General features: G+C 42.1%; 1 protein-coding gene across 7 annotated transcripts in view; it reads left to right on the forward strand.

Moving 5' to 3' along the window:
* The window catches only part of DMD (dystrophin), a 2,449,111-nt gene that overhangs the window by 1,610,919 nt on the left and 815,584 nt on the right, over nucleotides 1-22,608 (forward strand). For all 7 annotated transcript variants that reach the window (XM_060182733.1, XM_060182732.1, XM_060182735.1 and 4 more), the window contains one exon: nucleotides 14,149-14,250. In XM_060182733.1, the coding sequence (XP_060038716.1) occupies nucleotides 14,149-14,250 (102 nt within the window). The remainder of the gene's footprint in view (nucleotides 1-14,148; nucleotides 14,251-22,608) is intronic.

Consider the following 22,608-nt stretch of genomic DNA (forward strand, 5'->3'; position numbering starts at 1 on the left):
CCCTTTGTGGCCCCCTACAGAAAATGGCCATTGAACATTTAAAAAAATATTTTAGAACTATGCATATAGCATAGCAGTAATGCCTAGGATTTGAATTGTAAAGGTCCTTACATCAATAAAGGCCAGAGTTGTGTGGAGTTCTGCTTTCTCCCTCCCTCTCCCCCCATCCTCCCCTCTCCTCTCATAGAAATTAGAAATATTTTAAAATATGGATTTCTCAGTTCGGGAACTAGCACAGTAGTTTAAGCAACAGTGAATGAGGCACTAGAATCAAAGGTTCAATCTCCAGCACCACTGTAAGTTAGAATTGAAGAGTGCTCTAGATGAAAATAAAAATGATTATCGTGCTTCATCTTTAAAGAGTTGCCCAAAGGACAACCTCACCAAAGCGTCACTTCCCCAAAGCCCTCCCCCCACTGGGGAATGATAGAAACAAACAGGCTGGGGGTATGGATAGATCTCCCAGCATCCATTTCCAGTAAAGAAGCCCTTACAGAAGCCAGAACTCCCACCTTCTGCACCCCAAAAAGATTTTTGGTCCATACTCCCAGAGTGGGAGGAATAATGAGGAAGACCAGAACCCAGAGGGAGGGAGAAGAGGGGGAAAAAAGGAAGGACATTTGTATGTAGTGATAGGTGTGGGAGTGACTTAGAAGGGAAGAGAGGGCAGGACTGTAGGCAAAAAGGATATATATATATATATATATATATATATATATATATATCCTTTATAATATAAAGGTTAATATATATAACAATAACAATATAATATAACAATAATATATAATAATAATATATAACAATAATATATATATTGTTATGGAAGTGGTATTCAGCCCATATATGCAGCCTTGGGGGAACTGCTGTAGCTTCCAGTGAAGGGGATAGGGATATGGAACTCTGGTGGTGGGAACAGTACAGAACTGTACCCCTAATATTTCATCATTTTGTGGAGCAATATTAAATTACTAATAAATTTTAAAAATTCTTCTAAGGAATTGAGCTATATGGATTCAAAAATATTAGCTGAAATGACAGGGACACAGAATCTGTTATCTTCCAGGTAAACCAAAACTAATCAGCATGCTGTTTAGAAGGTTATACTTATTCTAGCTAATAAAAAGTTTATTTATAAAGAACACTTCACAATACAGTCATTTCTACAAAATGCTACATAATATTAAAAACTACATTTGATAGAATAAAATTTAATAATAATAAGTATCCAAGACTGGGAGATAGCTCACTTGGTATAGTGAATGAGTGGGGCTCTAGGTTCAAGTCCCGGTCCTTCAAAGAGGCACCATAGATGGTAGAGCATCTCTCTCTCTCTCTCTTTCTCTCTCTCTCTCTCTGTGTCTCCCCCCAGTCCCTGAATAATGAGGAAATTGAACTGGCAAGACTACTTCACAGTAACATGCAAGTGTTAGCTTGGCTGAGTCCATTTTCTGGCACCACATTAAAAAAAAAAAAAAAGATTAGGTTACCTATGGGATTTGAGGGAAATAGTTATAAACAAGTGGTTGGGGCTGACTTTTTTTTTTTGGTAAGCAGCCAGGTAGTAGATCATTCAGGGTTTCTTTTAAGCTCTGTGGACCCTTTCGGTCTCTGTTGCTGGCAATCATTATCTCCTAAGTTTAGAGCTTAGATAGTCAGGCTGAGGAGTCCACAGTCTCTCCCAGGAAGGCCTTGAGCAGACAGTGAACATAGAGCCCACTGGTGGACATCAGTGAGCCTGGTCTGAGCAGTGGCATGATTTGCTATTAAACCAGATGTTTTCAGAGTGAGTGCATCAGTTCTACGAATAAGCCCTTCACTCTAAACAGTACAGATTTACCCAGCCCCCCTAGGTAGTCCTTCCCAGTGGCTACAGTATTCCTCTCTAATCTTTTCTCTTTATTCAAGCCATTTTTATTTGTGATTAGTAGTGGTTTACAAGACTGTAAGATTGCAGGGTATAGTTCCACACCACACCCACCACCAAAGTTCTGTGACCTCACCCACTCAGCAGTAAACACCAGAGTTCTAGTAAAGTTTTAGAGATAGCTTTCTTGATTACCTTTTCTGATTCTAATTTAATTTTCTTTTTTATATTTATTTATTTATTTATTTATTTTCTGTTTTGTGGCCCTTGTTTTTTTATTGTTGTAGTTATTATTGTTACTAATGTCGTCATTGTTAGATAGGACAGAGAGAAATGAAGAGAGGAAGGGAAGACAGAGAGGGGGAGAGAAAGACACACCTACAGACCTGCTTCACCACCTATGAAGCTACTCCCCTGCAGGTGTGGAGCTGGGGGCTTGAACCGGAATCCTTACGCTGTGTGAGCTTAACCTGCTGCACTACTGCCCGACTCCCTAATTTAATTTTCTTTTGCAAATTCATGTGTATCAGTTCTCCAGATTCCACATATGAGTGAAACCATGCAGAATTTGTCTTTCATCTCTTTACTTATTTCATATCCAGTTCCATCTATTTTGTCCTAAATGACACAGTATCATCTATTTTTATTTCAGAGTAGCACTCCATGGAATATATATCCCATAACTTCATTTTTTATTGATTTAATAATGATTAACAAGACCATAGGATAAGAGGGGTACAATTTCACACAATTCCCACTACCAGAGTTCTGCACCCCATCCCCTCCATTGGAAGTTTCCCTGTTCTTTATCCCTCTGGGAGCATGGACCCAGGATCATTATGGAAGGCAGAAGGTGGAAGGTCTGACTTCTGTAATTGCTTCTCCACTGGACATGGGCATTGGCAGGTCGATCCATATTCCTGGTCTGTTTATCTTTCCCTAGTGAGGCAGGGCTCTGGAGAGGTGAGGTTCCAGGACACACTGGTGAGGTCATCTGCCCAGAGAAATCAGATTGACGACATGGTAGCATCTGCAACTTGGTGGCAGAGTAGTAGAACTGAAGAGTTGATATCCCACGTCTGGCATCTCTGAACACAGTTCAAAGTGAAACGTCAAGGTGGTACTGGTTGCATTGATTGGTTGAGATCAGCAGATGCAGTATCAAGTGGTATGGGTTGAGAGAAGCATGAAGGAAGTGAGCCAAACTTCTTTGTGCAATCATCTGTCCATAGACATTTAGTCTGCTTCCACATACAATGGCCATGCTGATCTATTACAATATGTAGGACTGCATCACTTCTCTGCTGAGAACCCTCCTCTGGCCCATTGCCTCACTGGAAGTAACAACACAGATCCCTAGTAGACTTGCCCTCGCCATGCCCTCTGGCTTCCTTCTGCGTCGCTGCCTTCCTCCCACAAGCTTCACTCACCCTGGCTTTCTTGTTTAAATTGAACTTTCCAAATGCACTTCTGCCTCAGGACCTTTGCACAGGCCTTGTTCCTCCTTGAACTAGTTGTTTGAGTTTTACTCCTAATCTTTATTCAAGTGGGGGATGGGCTTAAGTAAATCCCAGAGGCTTTCCCTGGAAGCTTTTTCTCAAATGTCTACACTCTCCAGATTCTAACCCCAGATAGTCAAGCAGACAGACATTTACATAGATAACACCTATCAGCACCTATTTATTTTTTCCTTTTTCAAGTACTTTATACTCCCTGGAATGTCATGATTTCTGTCTCCTTATCCACCATCACAACTGGAATGTGAGCTTCAAAAAGATAGTTTGTATTAGTTACTGTTAGATGCTCAGCACCTAAGCAGATAACGACTTTTACATTTGGTAAATAGTTACCAAGTGGGTTAATTAGCATGCTAAAATAGGGTGGGTAGTGAACATTTTTTTTTTTTGCCTGAAGAATATTAAGGTCAAAAAGAACTTCAATTTATTTATTGACTTACTTACTTACTTATTTTAGAAAGAGGCAGAGGGGGCCTGGTGGTGGTGCACCTGGTTGAGCACACGTTACAAATGCAAGGACCCAGGTTCAAGTCCCCGGTCCCCACCTGAAGCAGGGGGCAAGCTTCAGGAGTGGTAAAGCAGTGTTGCGGGTGTCCATCTCTCTTCCTCTCTATCGCCCCTTCCCTCTTGATTTCTGGCTGTCTCTATCCAATAAAGAAATAAAGAAATAAAGAGAAAGAGAGAGAGAGAGAGAGAGAGAGAGAGAGAGAGAAGCCACAGCTCCAAAGCTTCCTTCAGTGCAGTGGGAGCCAGGCTTGAACCTAGACTGCTCAGTGGCAAAGTAGTACACAAGCCAAGTGAGCTCTCATGACCTCCTCCAAAAAACAAGTCTTTAGCCCCCTTCCTCACAGAGCAGCTTCTGGATGTCACTCTCACTAGTTGATGGTCACATCCACGACCACACTTTCATGGGTTTTTAGCACCCCTAACCTTGGTAGATTCTGTCTTATTTTCATATCATTTGCCGCTTAAAAAAATCAATACTGCATTTATGCTTTTTTTTGTATTTGGACAGATTATTTTTGAAATCCATAAACCTCAAAATCAGAGGGGGAAAAAAAGCCTCCCATTGGTGGGCCACCCTTGATTACCTCCGAATGGAAAGAGAGAACCTGTCATTCTCTTGTCAATCAGCTTGGCATGCACTTGACAGCATGCAGTTACAATGAAGGAGAGCCTTGTTGCTGTGGTCTAGTAGACCTAATTGTAGATAAATAAAAGAACAGTCACCCAGCAGGAGGGGGAAGAGAAAGAAACTCAACTGCACAGTGTTGTGTTTTTCTATCCATCAGCCTTCATTTGTCAGAGTCTGCCTGACAATGTAGGCTGGAGAAGTCAGGCTCTAACACAGTATTGATTCCATTTCATTTTTCGTGGCTTGCTACCCTTTTTAGCAAACAGTCTGGAGACAGCATGAGAGATGGTGCGGCCGATATATGTGACCGGAGCACATTTATTTTTAAGGCTCACTCCGGTCTTTTCACCCCAGAAACACATATATTTGTGTGTTTGATTTTTTGGTGTGTTTTTTTTTCCCACCATCAGCATTGCAATTGTCAGCTCTCGCTGCAGTAACAAACAACCCCCAGGTCTCAGGACTCATATCCATAAATATTGACTATTCATTCTTTACAGATCTCCTTGTATCTAAATTTGCTCTAAACATCTTCTCAGTCCAGAACCAATGCTGAAAAAAAAGCTCTTTTGTGATCCTTAACCCCCCCCACACACACACAAACACACCCTTAAACAGGAATTACAACGACTGGCAAATCTAGAATTGTCTTTAGAGTCCTGCTTGAAAGGGGCAGTCCTGTCACTGCTGCTCAACAGCTGTCGCTGTCATTGTGAGAAAGATGATCAAACCCGAGGCCAGTGGGGAGAGCAGAGCACACACCCAGTGGGAGGCCATGTTCAGAGATACAATAGTCACAGATGCCTTAGAGTCCCGTTGATTCTGAAATGCAGGTGTTTTACACGTGTTCCTCTTGCATCTCTCTTTTTCATATGTATTCTGTTAAAGAACATCAACTGACTTGCAAGGTGTCATTCCCTTGCTTAATCCCCTTTAGTGACCGCCTTATGTGCTATTTCTTTCTATTCTGAATCTTTGCTCAAGTTTCTTTCCCTGGTGAGACCTACCCTGGCTCTCCATGTCCCTCCAAGAAGAGACTGGACAGTTACTGCCCTGCACCCCCTTGTCCATCCATTGTACTCTGCTGATTGTCGTACTTACTGTGTTCTAAATTCACTGTGTGATTTGTGTGTCTCTCTCTGTGTGTGTGTGTGTGTGTGTTCCCTTTACACAGAACTACCATGTGCCTCATAATATCCACAGTTCCCCACCAAGATCTTGAAATAAAACTAAATAATAAATAGGGGAACTGGGTGTGACCTCCTCCTGTAGAGTGCACACATTACACATTGCCATATCTGAAGACCACGGTTCAAGGCCTCAGCCTCACCTGCATGTGGGATGGGGCTTCACAAATGGTGGGGTGGTGCTGCAGGTATTTTTCTTCCTTCCTTCCTTCCTTCCTTCCTTCCTTCCTTCCTTCCTTCCTTCCTTCCTTTCGCCCTCTCAGTTTCTCTCTCTGTCTTTCACCCTCTATAAAAAATAGCAACTGAGAATAGTGGAGTTGTATAGGCACTAGGCCTCAGTGAGTGATTACCCTTGTGGCAAAAAGCAAACAAACAATAAGTTGGTTTCATCTGAGGAAGGAATGAATGAATATCAGGACCTATGTGGAAAGGCTTTTTGCATCCTCCATCATTAATAATACATATCTACACATATACGCATATATGTGTATCCACATGTGCCATGTGAACAACTTGTGAAATGAAAAGAATGGAAACAAATGAAAGAAACAGACAAAATGTATCTATCTTTGTTATGCTATTTGTAGCAGTACCGATTTCTAGCTGAACACACCATTCGCTTAATATTGAATTTGAAATATACTAGGCAGTGAATCAGTATTTTTTATTATTATCTTTATTGGATAGAGACATCCAGAAATGGAGAGGAAAGAGAGAGATAAAGACAGACACGGGGGGGGGGGGTGAGCAGGGGTCGGGCATCAGGCGGTAGCGCAGGGTTAAGCGCACGTGGCACAAAGCGCAAGGACCCGCGGAAGGATACTGGTTTGAGTCCGGCTCCCCACCTGCAGGGAGTCGCACCTGCAGGGGAGTCGCTTCACAGGCGGTGAGGCAGGTCTGCAGGTGTCTTTCTCTCCCCTTCTCTGTCTGCCCCTCCTCTCTCCATTTCTCTCTGTCCTATCCAAGAATGAATAACATCAACAACAGTAACCACAATAAAGGCTACAAAAGGGGGGAAATGGCCTCCAGGAGCAGTGGATTCATGGTGCAGGCACTGAGCCCCAGCAATAACCCTGGAGGAAAAAAAAAAAAAGACGCCAGCAGCACTGCTTCAAAACTCACAGGGCTATTTCCCCTGCAGGTGGGGGCTGGGGCTCGAACCAGGGTCCGTGAACGTTGTGACATGTGCGCTCAAACAGGTGTGACACCACCTGGCCCCCAAGGGATCCTGAGTTTTATTCCAGGCATCCTGGGCAGGGAGAGAGATAGTATCATGGTTCTGCAAAGAGAATCTCATTCCTGAGGCTCTAAAGTCCCAGGTTCAATCCCCCGCACCAACATAAACCAGAGCTGAGCAGGGCTCTAGAGGGGGGGAAAAAGACATACTAAGTGGCAGTAACTTATTGAGTCCCTGAATTAAAGTGATGAACTAAAGAAACTTTCTGTTTTCTTACTAGTCTCTGTGTTAATACAAAGTAAGGTAACCACAAGTAACTTTCCTGGAGAAATACATACGCAATCCGAGGAGAGACCTTAGTAATAGTAAGCTGCAGGGCTAGTGTCATGGGTGGGAGAGAATCCAGGAACTCGTGGCGGTGTGGTAATACAATTCTTTATTCACTTGGGAGTGCCCCGGAGTCAGCTGTGAGCACAGCGGGTTAAGCTACGTGGTGCCAAATGGCAATGGCCACCTCCTGCTCTGCACCCTAGCCCTTCTCCAGGTCAGGACGTGGGAGAGAAAAGAGGAAGAGAAGAAGTGAGCAAAACCAGGAACAGAAGTGGGTTTTATGGGATCATGAATCTGTTCTTTTGAAGTGTTAAATATATGTCCATTTGCATACAGCTTGCTCCTTTCACCCTCGGTGGTTTTGTGAGGTTATTTTCTATCACTAGCCAACACCTAACACACCAAATACTCCCCTGTATCAGTTATGCTGTTTCATAAGAAATGACTCGGTCCAAATCTCCTTAGAGACTCACTCCACTTCAGAAACCTCTCTGTGCTGAATTTCAAAAGAGATCATGATGCCTCCCCAGTGAGTATTAGTGAAGTGTTTCTTTCTGTTCCCTAACGTGAAACGTATTTTCTTAAAGGTAAGCTTGAGTTTGTATCAGACTGTCAATACTGCCATGAAAACAATACTCTGGTCACATCTTATGGGTCTTACTTAACTCTTGGGGCAGATTTTTACATTGCGGGGAAAATTAAGAATAAGACAGTTCCCGATGGAAATGACCAGTGATGGTGGAGAGAGAGAGAGAGAGAGAGAGAGAGAGAGAGAGAGAGAGAGATGTTAAGGACTATTATCCCTGTGGGAGCATGGACCCAGGGTCATTATGGAAGGCAGAAGGTGGAAGGTCTGACATCTGTAATTGCTTCTCCACTGGACATGGGCATTGGCAGGACGATCCATGTTCCTGGTCTGTTTATCTTTCCCTGGTGGGGCAGGGCTCTGGAGAGGTGAGGTTCCAGGACACATTGGTGAGGTCATCTGCCCAGGGAAGTCAGGTTGACGTCATGGTAACATTTGCAACTTGGTGACAAAGTATAGAACTGAAGGGTTGACATCCCACACCTCTTCCACAGGAGGCTGGGTCAGATGGGTCAGTTGTTGAATAGACCAGTCTGCCACTGGAAAAGACTGGTCCTGAAATGAGTGCAGCCTAGTATGTTCCTAGCTCTGACCAAGGACCACAAGTTCAAACTTGACAGGGACTCAGGTTACACAGGCTCCTGTGTTAAATATGAATATATATGGGCCCTAAGTCAGATTGTAGATAGTAAATTGTACTTATATACTTTCTTCAAGTTTGGTAATCCAGCTTTCTAGTCCTATTCTCACCTCTGACACCATTTTCCCAGATAGTATTTTTAGTCCACCTGCATGTTAGCTATCAAGCTTAGGCAAAAATCACTTAAGTCATGGGCCCCTAGAAATATACCTAAAATAGACACCCTAGCATCTGTCCACCCCTAGGATTCCTAACATTTGGTTCCTGTTTATTGAACACTTTGTCCTGATTTTTATTTTACCACCTTTCAGCCACCAAGTTGCAGAAGCTACTATGATTCCATCCTGATCTGTCTGGTCATATGAGCACATCAAGGTGTCCTGGAACCTCACCTCTCTAGAGCTCAACCCAACTTGGGAAAGACAGAAATAGGCTAGGGGTATGGGTCAACCTGCCAATGTCCATGTCCAGTAGAGAAGCAATTACAGAAACCCAAACTCCTACCTTCTGCACCCCAAAAAGAACTTTGGTCCATACTTCCAGAGGGGGAGAAATGTTAGAGGAAAATGACCAGAGAGATGTGAACTCCAATGCCATCAGGATCTAGAGAGAGAAGCGGGGAGGGATATTTGGAAGTTGTAACAGATGTAGGTGTGACTTAAAAAAAAATGGGCAAGTATATGTAAATACAGACAGATAATCCTGCAAGTAACAGTCAATCCATATCTGTGATCTTGGGAGAACCTCTACAGTTACTAGTGGAGGAAATGGGGACACAGAACTCTGGTGGTGGGAACGGTATGAAATTATACCCCTGTTATCTCATGATTTTGTAAATCAATACGAAATCAGTAATAAAAAAAGAGTAAGGTAGTTATGCACTCAACCCAAATTCCAGGCTGGTTCTCACTGCATTGAAGGAAACTTCAGTGTTGTGGTCTTGGTCTCTCTCCCTCTCTCCCCCTCTCCCCTCCCTCTCCCTCTCTGTCCATATCTAAAGAGAAGGAATGGAAGGAGGAAGGGAAAAGGAAGTGAGAGAAAACCTAATGGAAGTGGTCTATCATTAGAAGTGCTGAAAAAAATAATTGAAGATTTTTTGTTGTTGTTGCTGAAAGACTTTCTTGCCTTGATCCCTCTCTCTCTCTCTCTCTCTCTCTCTCTCTCTCTCTCTTTCTCTCTCTCATCACTGCAGCTTCACAATTCTGGGTGATATTTTTTTCACCTAGAGATGGAGAGAGACTGGGTTTGGTGTCGGATCAGTAGTCCAGAAGGCACCCTTGGAGCACAGTCAAAGAAGGCATGTCCATTACTGTGGGGAACTTTCCTCTTTTACACCTGGGAGGATATTGTAAAAGGCTTTGGAGCTAGAGAATATAAAAATAGCACCATGATATTAAAAATCGTATGTGCCAGTTTCTGCAAGAAACTATAATAAGAGGAATAGGAAAATAGTACAGTGGTTATGCAAAAGACTTTCATGCCTGAGACTCTGAGGAGCCTGGTTCAATCCCCAGCACCACTATAAGCTAGAGCTGAGTGGTGCTCTGGTCTCCCTCTGTTATCTCTTTCTCTGTATCTTTCTCATTAAATAAATAAATAGATCAATTAATTAAATGTTTTGAAAAGGAAGCTGTAATAAGTTTGTGTCTGTGTGTGCACACGCAGTATTGCTGGTAAAGAGTCAGTTAAGAAGGGTAGTGGTGGAGGTACACACTCTGTGACTGAAATCTCACTTCTGCCATTGGCAAGCTATGTGGTCTTGGACAGTTGACTCATCTCCTTCAGTTTCAGCATCTGTAAAATTGCACAATGCCCTTTATGTAGGAGCCCAAGGAGGATGGTGTATTAAACAGTGTTTGCCACTCAGAAGACCTTTGTTAATACCCTAGCTTAGAGGGGCCAGGTGGTGGTGCACCTAGTTAAATGCACATGTTACAGTGCACAAGGACCCAGGTTTGAGCCTTCTGGTCCCCCCTGCAGGGGGAACGCTTTGTGAGTGGTGAAGCAGGGCTGCAGGTGTCTCCTCTATCTCCCCCTTCCCCCTCAACTTCTGGCTGGCTCTATCCAATAAATAAAAAATAATAAAAAAAATTTAAAAACACCCTAGCTTAGGAGCTTGGTAGTGTTTGTAATGTAGCTATATATTTTAGCAGCATTTTCTCTTTTTTAAAAAAAGAAAGATTTATTAGTTATTTAGTATGGATTTACAAAATTATCAGGTAACAAGGGTATAAATCCACACCTTTCCCACGACTTAAGTTCTGTGTCCCCATGATCTCCCTTGGAAACTACAGTAGTTATCCCAAGGTCACAGATATGGGTTGACTATAATTTCCATAACTATCTGCATTTATCTGTCTTTGCCCTTTTTCCCCCTATTATCCTGCCTTCTCTTCCTAAGTCACACCTACTACCTCTGAGTGTCCTTCCTTTTTTTTACCCTATCCTCTTTTCTCCTGGTGGAATTGGAATTCAGAGCCCTCTGGTTATCTTCCCCTAATATTTCTCCCCCTCTAGGGGCAGCATTTTCTTATCTCTGCATAGATCTGTGGTTTGGCTGTGATTATTAGTATGAGTATTATGTTATTTTGATTTGCTTTTAAATGTGTGTGTGTGTGTGTAAAATTTTATTTGCATGCAGGGATACCACACATTTGAGATTTTTTTAACACATCTTCCTATTTTTCATTAAGATCACCAGCTGTTTCTAGTCTATTTTCTTCATATTAATATTAGAAAGATATACTGAAGGATATTTAAGTGAATTCAATCCGATTTACTATAATTGCCCCTTCAAGCAATGCTGTTTGGCCCCAACTAACTGACCTCTCTCTTAACTAATAAATTCATATTGAGAATAAATGTAGTCAGGTGAATTGTGGAAATTCATCTTCAAAATGGTCTTTCTAAAGTGATTTCTCAAAAGTGCATATAATTAGAGATCCGGTTCTCCCAAAAAAACGTGCCAAGGAGATATAACCACAAGGAATTTAGAGCTGAATGTGACTGCTCTCACCCATCACCCTGTATCTGTGGGAGCAGGCATAGCTCTCATGCAGGTACTTAAATTCTTCATTATTTCATTGAAGGATGAACAGATGACATTACTGGTGGCAGAAGGACACGCTAATAGGAAACATTGCTAGAGAAGGAAATACTAGGGCTTTACAGTTCTCATTCATCAGAGGACTGAACTTAAGGCTAATGGGTCGCCTGAAGAGGGAATATTTTTACTGTCTGCAAGTGCAAAACCTGGCCTTTTCATGTGGCATGCCACCTTCCCCCCAGTTCCTGTCAAACTTGCAGCACTTGGAAGTGGCAGGACTGCCCCAGTTTCAGCTCACTGCAACTTCTGTTCATTTGCCAACAAAATCTTCACAAATTCAAATCTGCGTGCTCACTTCAAAAGGGAATCCCTAGTTGTTTCAAATATACTCTCTCTTACCCTTGTCTGTTGGCCAGTGCCATCTGAATACTAGCAACAAGTGTTTTTTGTTTGTTTGTTTGTTTATCTTTGTAACTACTTGTACACTAATAAAAGAGCAGGGAGAGGGAAGGAAGAGGGTTCATGTTAACTATCAGAACATATGCCTGGGATAGTGATAACATGATTACCTGTGCTCATTTGCTGAAGGTGTGGAATTTATACTGGGTGACCCTGGAAACAAATGTAAGGAAGAACTAATCCCTCACAAAACACACTCTGAATTTGAACTTGTTGATATGTTACAAGACTTTAAAAGCAGTCACCTTCTAGGTTTGTCATGGAGAGCAGGGTAATTAATCCTTAAAATATTAGGTCAGTTCCTTACATAATCATTGATCTTATGTGTGTGTGTGTGTATGTGTTTGTGTATGACATGCATGCCTATTAACACACAAGGTCATTGCTGATTTTAACCACAGATCCTGCCTCCTACTGGTGTATTTTTACAATATAAACAGACAAAACAGTGGTCAGTCCCTCTCTCAGGTGTGTCTTGAGCACCTAGATATTCTAAGCCCCCTGTGCTGCAGTATCAGATTACCACCAGTTGGGTTCCTAGGACTCCCTGTTCTGAAGGGCTGAGAGAGGACAGGTACAAACAGGATATAAAAGAAGCAGTGGCATGAAGACACGTACATACAGCAGTGCTGGGGTAGGAGATGGAGGAAGAAAGATGTGGGTTAATCAGGAGTTGCTATCGGGGGAAGATTGCCCAGGCCCTGACTGATGCCTGACATTGATTAATCGATACTCCAGCCTGGGGTTTAACAAGTGTTCCATCCAAAAAGTCTTCTGTAATATTTAACTTCAGTTCCTTCAACTCTAACATATGCACATTTCTTTTGTTCTCCAAGAGAGCTATATAGCAGCCAGGAACAAAGCACTTCAGAATCAGAGCTAAAGAGTTTTTGCCTTTTTTTTTTTTTTTTTTTTTGTCATGCTTCAGTCGTCATAGGACTAAGGAAAAGCAGAAAAAGTAAAGAATAATAATTTTTTTAAATTTTATTTTATTATTTTATTTTTTTCCTCCTCCAGGGTTATTGCTGGGCTCAGTGCCTGCACCATGAATCCATTGCTCCTGGAGGCCATTTTTCCCCCTTTTGTTGCCCTTGTTGTAGCTTCGTTGTGGTTATTATTATTGCCCTTGTTGACGCAATTCGTTGTTAGATAGGACAGAGAGAAATGGAGAGAGGAGGGGAAGACAGAGAAGGGGAGAGAAAGATAGACACCTGCAGACCTGCTTCACCGCCTGTGAAGCGACTCCCCTGCAGGTGGGGAGCCGGGGGCTCGAACCGGGATCCTTACACTGGTCCCTGCGCTTTGCGCCACATGCGCTTAACCCACTGCGCCACCGCCCGACCCCCAAAGAATAATAATTTAACCACTCTTCAAGAGGCTGGTTTTATTTGACCACTTAATAAAGAATATGTCTTGATACTGTGTTTAGTGTCTACACTTTTAGAAAAAGTCATAATTTGGACAGTGAGGTGAAAAGAAACATTTGGTTTCCATTGCAAAGGGGGAAAAATGTTAATCCAAAGCCCAAACAAGAATCCTGTTAAAATAAGAGTTTGAGGGGAGTTGGGCGGTAGCACAGCAGGTTAAGCACCCATAGCGCAAAGCACAAGGACCGGAGTAAGGATCCCAGTTCAAGCCCCCAGCTCCCCACCTGCAAGGGAACAGGCAGTGAAGCAGGTCTTCAGGTGTCTATCTTTCTCTCCCCCTCTGTCTTCCCCTCCTCTTTCCATTTTTCTCTGTCCTATCCAACAATGACGACATCACTAACAACAACAATAAAACAACAAGGGCAACAAAAGGGAATAAATAAATTAATATTTTTTAAATGTTAAAAAATAAGTTGATAAAGCCAAGTGAGCACTAGGATTACTGAAATCATTGAAGCTGGCGTTAGTATTTATCCTATGTCAGTTGCAGTCACACTTCTCATTGCATTTCACTATTTTTGAAAAATAGATTGTACCTGGGTGGCAAAGAGATTACAATGAATTCAAACAGACCTGAGCTAAATACTTTGTAGGTGGGTGCCTTTCACCAAGACCTTTTTTTTTTTTTTTCTGCACTGAAAATGACTTTTCCCTCCCTTCCATACCATGCAGAAATTGATCTGCAGTCCATGTGGTGTCTCCTCCAAGGGTATATTTAAATTCAGTAATTTTAGCGCTAACTGTGAAGTTAATCTGCCCTGTATGTATTCTTGTCCCTAGGAAACTGAAGTTGCCGTTCAAGCTAAACAGCCGGATGTGGAAGGGATTTTGTCCAAAGGGCAGCGTTTGTACAAGGAAAAATCAGCCACCCAGCCATTGAAGGTAATGAAGCAACCTCTAGCAATAGCCATTACCTCATAATGGGTTATGCATCCCCTGCTGTACTTTTGCCACTGACGTGGTCTGTTTGTAATCAATGAAGGAACTTGTAAAGAAGTATCGGGCCAGACCACAGTTGTGGAGACAGTTGTCTTTGTGATCAGCATATCCTATTTATATATTGCCATCTTCGGGCTATTAACATTTAAGGACTCACTCCTGTCCCAGCACGTTGCCATCAATATGGAAAGTAGTCCCACCTTCAAGGTAGATTAAATTCTTTGAGGCTTTATTGTTGTGCTTGCCAGCCTCGATGCTATGCTTTTCATATTGTTTGCCTTAATTCACACCGAGCTACCACTGCCTCTTGCTGTCTGACTCCACCCACTGGAAAGAATCACAGTCTGGTCCATGACATTTCCTCTGGTTCCTGCTGCTCTTTCTTATGAGAGAACAGGGGCTCAACATCCAGGTTTCATTCTTCATCTGGTCAAGAATTGGTAGTGGCATTTTTCAGATTACTCTACTGACAAATGGCAGTGATTTCATGGCATATCAGTGTTTCACTGACAACCCATATGCATATACAAGGGAGTACTATTCTGCCATCAAAAAACGAGATTGTGTAATTTTAAATGAAGATTATAGAACTGGAGGTGATGCAAAGTGAAATAAGTAAAGAGGTGGACCACTATCAGGTGGTTCCACTCATTTCTGGTCTACAGGTTACTAAAGCAAATGAAGCTGCAAAAAAATATATGGTAACCAAACTGTCTTTGGACTTTTTGAGAAACTTATGGTGGCTATTGGAGTTGGGAGTCGGGAGGGTCATAGAACTTTGGTGGAAGGTATGGTGACATACACCAGCAAGACAATGTATGGTCATGAAATCATACATCAGAGTCTTTTGCTTTACTTTAATTTGTTAAGACTGTACTGAAAGTCATTAGTGAAGGGGGGAGAGAGAACCTGTAGTGGAATGTTAAGGAATTACCTCTCTCTTTGGTTTAAAAAAAAAAAAACTGTCCTAGGAGGAAGCTTTCTCCTTTTTTCCCTTTGCCACATAGGAAAGGAATAGAAAACCAGGTAAGGTCTCAAAACAAAGCAAACAAATAAAAACACTAATTAATGGCTTTCATTTGCAAATGAGAGTCAAGGGATAAGTGAAATGTAGGTATGTGTAGGTATAGGTTGCCTTGCTCTCTGAACCTAAGGAAAATGATAACTTCTCCCATGGTGAAGCTAGAAGCTGAGAGCCCACAATGGTGGCTGCTTATTGATCAGCCCTTGTCTCCGGGGCTCCTGTTGCAAGCTGAGATTTAGTGAGCCTCCCTCTTGGGTTGCAAGCTGCCCTGAAACAGTGCAGGTCAATAACTTCATTATACAGAACTCATTTGTCCTTGCAAACGGCATTATCGTGACTTCCACTCTTATCTCTAAGGTCACTGCTTAAGCTTGGCCTGAGCTTCCTGTCTAGAAAATGGTTTGTTTTCCTTTGACATTCACGTCAAGCCTTTCATTTGGTAAATGGAAAGTCTCAGCTGGGATCTAATGTCCAGAAACCAGAGGCTGAAAGGCAAGGAGTAATGTGCAGATATCCATATGTGATGATGCGCAAAGGCAGCGCCCCCAATCCTAGCACACACCCACCCACAGCAATAATCTGTATCCAGTTCTAATTCTAGCACAGAGAGGGTTCATAAAGTAAGTGTCATTGTCTCAGTCTCTAGACTGGGACCTGAAAGTCACAGAGTTGTGGTGTTCTGGTGTTACTATAAAGAAAGGCCACATCTGTCTCAGATCACCCAGTTACTTGCTTGTGTTGAGCAATGAAACTGACAAAGGGATCTTTGAGAGATCCACTCTGCCTATACTTGCTTGATCTTCAAGGACTGTATGTGGGCTCTGACGCAATTGTTTCAACTTATGGATGTATTTATGTTTTGCCTTATACTTGTATCCCTTTGATTAAAAAGGAAGGAAGGAAGGAAGGAAGGAAGGAAGGAAGGAAGGAAGGAAAGACAGGGGAGATGAGGGGAGGGGAGGAGAGGGGAGGAAAAGGAAGGAAAACAGCAAAGGAAAGTTTGCACTGAAAGTCAGTGAGAAAGTTGTGCTTTCTTTGCTTTGTAAACAGCCAAAGTGGTTGAAAATGAATTATTCCACCTTTACTTCACTCTCAACTCCTGGGTCACGTTGAGGTTAGAGCTGGGACCTGGCAGCCAAAGGGAGTTGCTCAGCAGTAGAACTCAAGACTTGTGTGCATGAGACACCACACTTGTGGTCTGATCCCCAGCAGGGCATATACTCAATTAGCCCTCTGGCGTACATCTGCCTCTCATGGAATCTTTGAAAATTAGCAACTGGAGACCTGTGGTGTCCAACTATGCCTACCTATTTTCTACAGCATTAATGTTGTAAAATGGGGATTTTCTCCCTGCAATAAGAGCAAAGAGCTATAAACCACCTTTATTCTCCCTTGTGTCCCTCAAAACCATTTTGAAGAAGTCTGAATTCCCCATTCTTCTTTTCTCTTGACCTTCTTGTTTCCCTGTTAAGTCTGCTCCTTCTCTAGAAGCATAATGTAAATGAAAGCTCATTTTTCCCCTACCACTTATCCTTTAGATTTGAAGAAGAACCAGCTAATTAAGCCAATGATGCTGACACTGTAAGATTCATTTGAGAGGCTAAGGGTGTGGACAAAATGATGTTCCCTGTACAGCTTTTGATATGAGCCATGACCTTAGAAATACCTGAAGATTAGCTCTGATTGGAGGTAGCTTAAAACAGTAGAGTCTGGGGGCCAGACAGTAGTGCAGTGGGTTAAGTGTACATGGGGCGAAGTGCAAGGACAAGCATATGGATCCTGGTTCAAGCCCCTGGCTCCTCACCTGCTGGGGAGTCACTTCACAGGCGGTGAAGCAAGTCTGCAGGTGTCTGTCTTTCTCTTCTTCTCTCTGTCTTCCCCTCCTCTCTTGCTTTCACTCTGTCCTATCCAACAACAGCAACAGCAATGGCAACAATAACAATAACAACAACAACAACAACAACAAAATGGGAAAAAGTAGCCTCCGGAAGCAGTGGATTCGTTAGTAGTGCAGGCACCAAGTCCCAGCGATAACCCTGGAGGCAGGCACACACACACACATGCACACACACACACACACACACACACACACACACACCAAACAGCAGGCAGACACACACCAAACAGTAGAGCCAAGTCCCAGCGATAACCCTGGATGCAAGCAGACACACACACATGCACACACACACACACACACACACACACACACACACACACCAAACAGCAGGCAGACACACACACCAAACAATAGAGCCAAGTCCCAGTGATAACCCTGGAGGCAGGCAGACACACACACACATACACACACACACACACACACATCCCAAACAATAGAGGCTTCAGAAGGACCCCAGAGTTGTGATCATGAACCCCAACAATAAAAGACAAAAAGATGGAAGAAGTGTATTTAAATCTCCACCTAGATCAGAGACTTAGTTTTTGGTTTTTTTTTTTTTTTTTTTGCCTCCAGGGTTATTGCTGGGGCTAGGTGCCCACACTAAGAATCTACTGTTCCAGGAGGTCACCTTTTCCCTTTTGTTGCCCTTGTTGTTTATCGTTGTTGGTATTATTATTGTTGTTGTCATTGCTGTCAGATGGAGAGAGGAGGGGAAGACAGAGAGGGGGAGAGAAAGACAGACACCTGCAAACCTGCTTCACTACTTGTGAAGCGACTCCCCTGCAGGTAGGGAGCCAGGGGCTCGAATTCGGATCCTTAAGCAGGTCCTTGCACTTAACCTGCTGCACTACCGCCTGGCCCCCAGAGAGTTCGTTTTAATTTCAAATGTTTGGGATGACTTTTCTGAAGAGTGAGAGTGACCCATTGCTCTGATAGTGCATAAAGCCTGTGTTTAAATCTGGCTTCATCTCAAAAAAAAAAAAATTTGCAGTGCTATCTCTAGTGCTTTTCCTCCTTAACTATCGGGTTATCCACCTCTTTAAAATGTTCTTTTCATTATCTTTATTTGCTGGATAGAAAAGCCAGAAATTGAGAGGGGAGGGGGAGTAGGGAGAGAGACAGAGGGACACATGCAGCACTGCCTTACCACTTGTGAAGCTTTCCCCCTGCAGGTGGGGACCGGGGGCTCGAACCCAGGTCATTGCACTCTGTAACGTGAGCTGAACAAGGTGCGACACCACCCGGCCCCCGGTTATCCACCTCTTAAAAGGAATGGGTTCTGATTAGCCTGCAGTAAGTTTTAATGAAAGAATTTTTTTTTTCTGTTGTTGATTTCTACCAGTACACTTGGAAATCATAAAAATTCTAAAGATGTCTTTTTAAAGATCATCTTAAAAAGAAGATGAAAATCACTTGAGATGTGTATATAAAATCTGATCTTTAAATGGGTAATTGGTATGTCTACTTCTTACAGGCATTCTTATTAAGGGCACCTCAGAGAATGGTTGTGCTGCCTGAGAAATTGACAGTCAGTTGGCACCTCCAAGTTCTGCAGCAGACAGCTTGTCCATTCAGTAACTGCTCTCACCTCCCAAGCAGAGACACAATTGGTGGAAGGGCTCCTCCTAATTGAGTTGCTTTCCTTTGTCTTCACTTCATCCACTGCTCTAAGATTGTGTTAAGTTTCAGAAAGTGCAAAGTTTTAAGATTTTTTTTGCAGTCATCTTTTTTTTTAATTTAATTTTTATCTAGTTATTTTTCCTTTTTTTGTTGCCCTTGTTTTTTTATTGTTGTTGTAGTTATTATTGTTGTTGTTAGATAAGACAGAGAAATGGAGAGAGGAGGGGAAGACAGCGGGGGGAGAGAAAGCTAGACACCTGCAGACCTGCTTCACTGCTTGTGAAGTGACTCCCCTGCAGGTGGGGAGCCGGGGGCTCGAACCCAGATCTGTATGCTGGTCCTTGCACTTTCCACCACGTGCGCTTAACCCGCTGTGCTACCACCCGACTCCCCTTTTTTTGGTCATCTTTAACTGACCACCTTTCCCCTTATTTTCACTGAGGACATCCTTTTAAAGATCAAATGTATATAGTATGAAGCAGTTCTACCGATGGCATAAATGGAGCACCAAGTTCCTCTTGTAAAATTACTGGAAAATCAAAAAATCATGTGAATGAAGAATGAAGAATCTTTGTTTTCCTTTCTACCGACCCCCCCACATCACACATTACACAGCAACATTCACTATAATTATACTGGCAGAATACTCAGATACATTTCCTCTTTTGCTAGTGATATTTTATGATATTGTCAGTGATGAAATGCATTTTTGATGTGCTTAATTTGCTCAGAGTAATGACTGAGTCCACAGAATAATGACTTTCACCCCCTGTAGTAATTGCTATAAAACGAAAGACAACTACTGTCAATGACAGCAGTGCCTTAACTCCAAAGTAAAGAAACCATGTGCTCTTTGGTTTTCAACATGTGTTTGAATTCTCCTTGAACTTAAGTATTTAGGTGACTTTCTCCCCTCTTGCTCATTCAGGAAACTGTTCCTTGTATCAAAAAAGAAAGAAAGAAAGAATGAAAGAAAATTCAGTATGTAGGCACTGAAATACTCATGTTTCTTCATACATTAAAACTGAGAACAGTAAAAATACAAAAAAACTGAGAACAGTAATGGAACTTAAAATGTCTTGGTTGCTCACAGGCTTGATAAGGTTAAACCAGCTGGTTTGCTTTGCTGACTTTTTAATTTATGAAAAAAAAAACCTAGCTAACATGAATCTAATAATATAGTTTACTCAACTGTTCTTGAACGTAACAGAACATGGGTGGTGTATTTGGTCATAGGATTCCACCCCAACCTTTAACACAAAATAATCGCAGTAGACAAATGGTCAAGAGGGCACTTAAAATCCTCCAGGCATCATTTCCTCAGATATAAGCTGCAAAATGACAGCATCATTAGTCATTTTCAATTACAGTCAGTCACAAGCAGGGATGCTTCATTTTCCCAAATGTTTTGTTGTTAATTAACTAGATTAGGCTGAGCCTTTTTTTTTTTTCCTCCCAACAAGTTTGTTTTACTGCCAACACCAACATATTTACATTTCCAAGCACTTCCTTAGGGTTTATACTTTTGCATGATGATTTTAATGTATTATTCGCTACAGTTGCACATCGGAAGATTTCTATATGGGCTAGCAGGTTGAGTGATGTTGTGTTGGTCAAAATGTTGCTCAATTAAATATAATTACAATCATTATAGCTTGGGGATTGCTGCAGTCATCTCTCAGGCATATGAGCTCATTTTAACTATTTCTTATTGTAACTTTTTCTTAACTCTTGATTATTTATTATTAAAGCTCACTGTAACTATTTCTTGGGACTTAAGCTCTCGATAAATAGTATACCTAAGCCTGTCCCTGTGGTGAGTGGACAGGGCTGTTTAACTGGTACATGTGCTGAGGCTGGTTTTCATGTCACTGACCATGGAAATTATTGAGAAAGGAGTTATAGAAATAAACTACCAGGTTCTGGAGACAGCATAATTGTTATGCCACAGACTTTCATGCCTAAGGCTCTGAGGCACTAGGTTCCCAGGATCACCATAAACCAGAGATGAACAATTCTCTGGTTGGTCTCTCTCTCTCTGTCTCTCTCTCTCTTTCTTTTTTTATTTTTGCCTCTAGGGTTATTGCTGGGGCTCAGTGCCTTCACCACAAATCCACTGCCCCTGGAGGCTATTTTTTCCTTTTTTTTTTTTTTTTTTTTGCCCTTGTGTAGTCTTCATTGTAATTTTTATTGTTGTTATTATTGATTTCATTGGTGTTGGATAGGACAGAGAGAAATGGAGAGAGGAGGGGAAGACAGAGAAGGGGAGAGAAGGACAGACACCTACAGACCTGCTTCATCACTTGTGAAGCAACCCCCCTACAGGTAGGGAGCCAGGGGCTGGAATCGGGGTCCTTGCACCAGTCTGTGCCCTTCACGCCATGTGTGCTTAACCTGCTGCACTACTGCCCGACCCCCCTCTAGCTTTCTTTTTCTGTGTGTGTTTCTTTTTGTATATCTCTTTCATTTAAATAAACATGCATACATATTTGGAAAAAAGAAAGACAATCCATATTAGACTTTTAAGATTAATCTGTGAGAACCAAACTCCAAGCGTTTAAAAGATATGTTGGTATCTTCGTCACATCCCATAGTGTGTGTGTTACTGTTCGTGAAGACCCAGGCCCAATCCCAGGTCCCCACTTTGGGGGAGGGATGAGTAACTTCACAGTACTGGAGCAAAGCTATAGGTGCTTTCCCTTCTCTCTGTCTGTTCTCCCTCCGCTCTGCTCATCAGCCTACATAGCAATTTGCTATAAACGGCCACTGACAATGGTAGAGTCTTGCAGGCACTGAACCCCAGTGATAAGCCTGGTGGTAAAAAATAAACAAATGAATTAATATAAATAAGGACAAGTTAGCTTTCAACTGAGGAGGAAAAAACGTAGGCTATAAGGGATTAAATCAGTGCTGGTTGCATATGCTTTAATGTAATGTCAGTCCCACTTTCCCACTGAGATCAAATTTATGGTAAACTTTTGAGCAATTTGTAAGCATGAACATTTAAGAATAACGATAATACAATTGCCAAATGTCTAATTATATGTAATTTCTTAATTGAGTAGCACTTCCAGATTTGAGATCTCACATCCTATGAAATAACACTCTTAATTAGAAGTACTGCTTTTGCTGTATTTATATTTTGTGAAATATGTTCATTCAGACTCTCCATACTTATATTCCAGAATTGTATAACTCACTGTCTTCCTCTCACTTACTTGTAGTATGCCACTGTTCAACTCCATGCAAGGTGCCTTTACAGTTCTCTGTCCAAAGGCTACTCAGAACAGACCTGTAATAAAAATATATGTTGGGATCATTTAGTTTTTTGCAGCATAGAAGCAAAATTTCCAAATAGATTGGTAACTTAGCAACAGGGTTTTTAAAAGAGAATCTTACAGTGTCAGGAGGGCTGGCTGATTTTAATGAAAATTAAGAGGCCAGAGAGACAGCTCTGTCCGTAAGAGTAGATAGTATCCATACCTTGAGGTCTTAAGAGACCAGAATCCCTAATATCACCTTATAGAGAGCTGAATAGAGCTCTGGTCTCGCTTTTCTCTAGTTAGTGTTTTCTCTCTCTCTCTCTCTTTCTCTCCCCCCCCCTTCTCTCTTTTTTTCTCTATTTCTCCAATAGGTTCTGGTGTGTGATGGTGGGAAAGGACTTGGGTTGTGGGAGAAAGTATTTTTCAGACACTTATAATGGGGAGATGACAGGTTCATACTTAATGTGTCAATAACTACTTCAAATCATCAAGTGTCC

This window comes from Erinaceus europaeus, chromosome X (genome assembly GCF_950295315.1).
Source record: "Erinaceus europaeus chromosome X, mEriEur2.1, whole genome shotgun sequence".
Lineage (NCBI taxonomy): Eukaryota > Metazoa > Chordata > Mammalia > Eulipotyphla > Erinaceidae > Erinaceus > Erinaceus europaeus.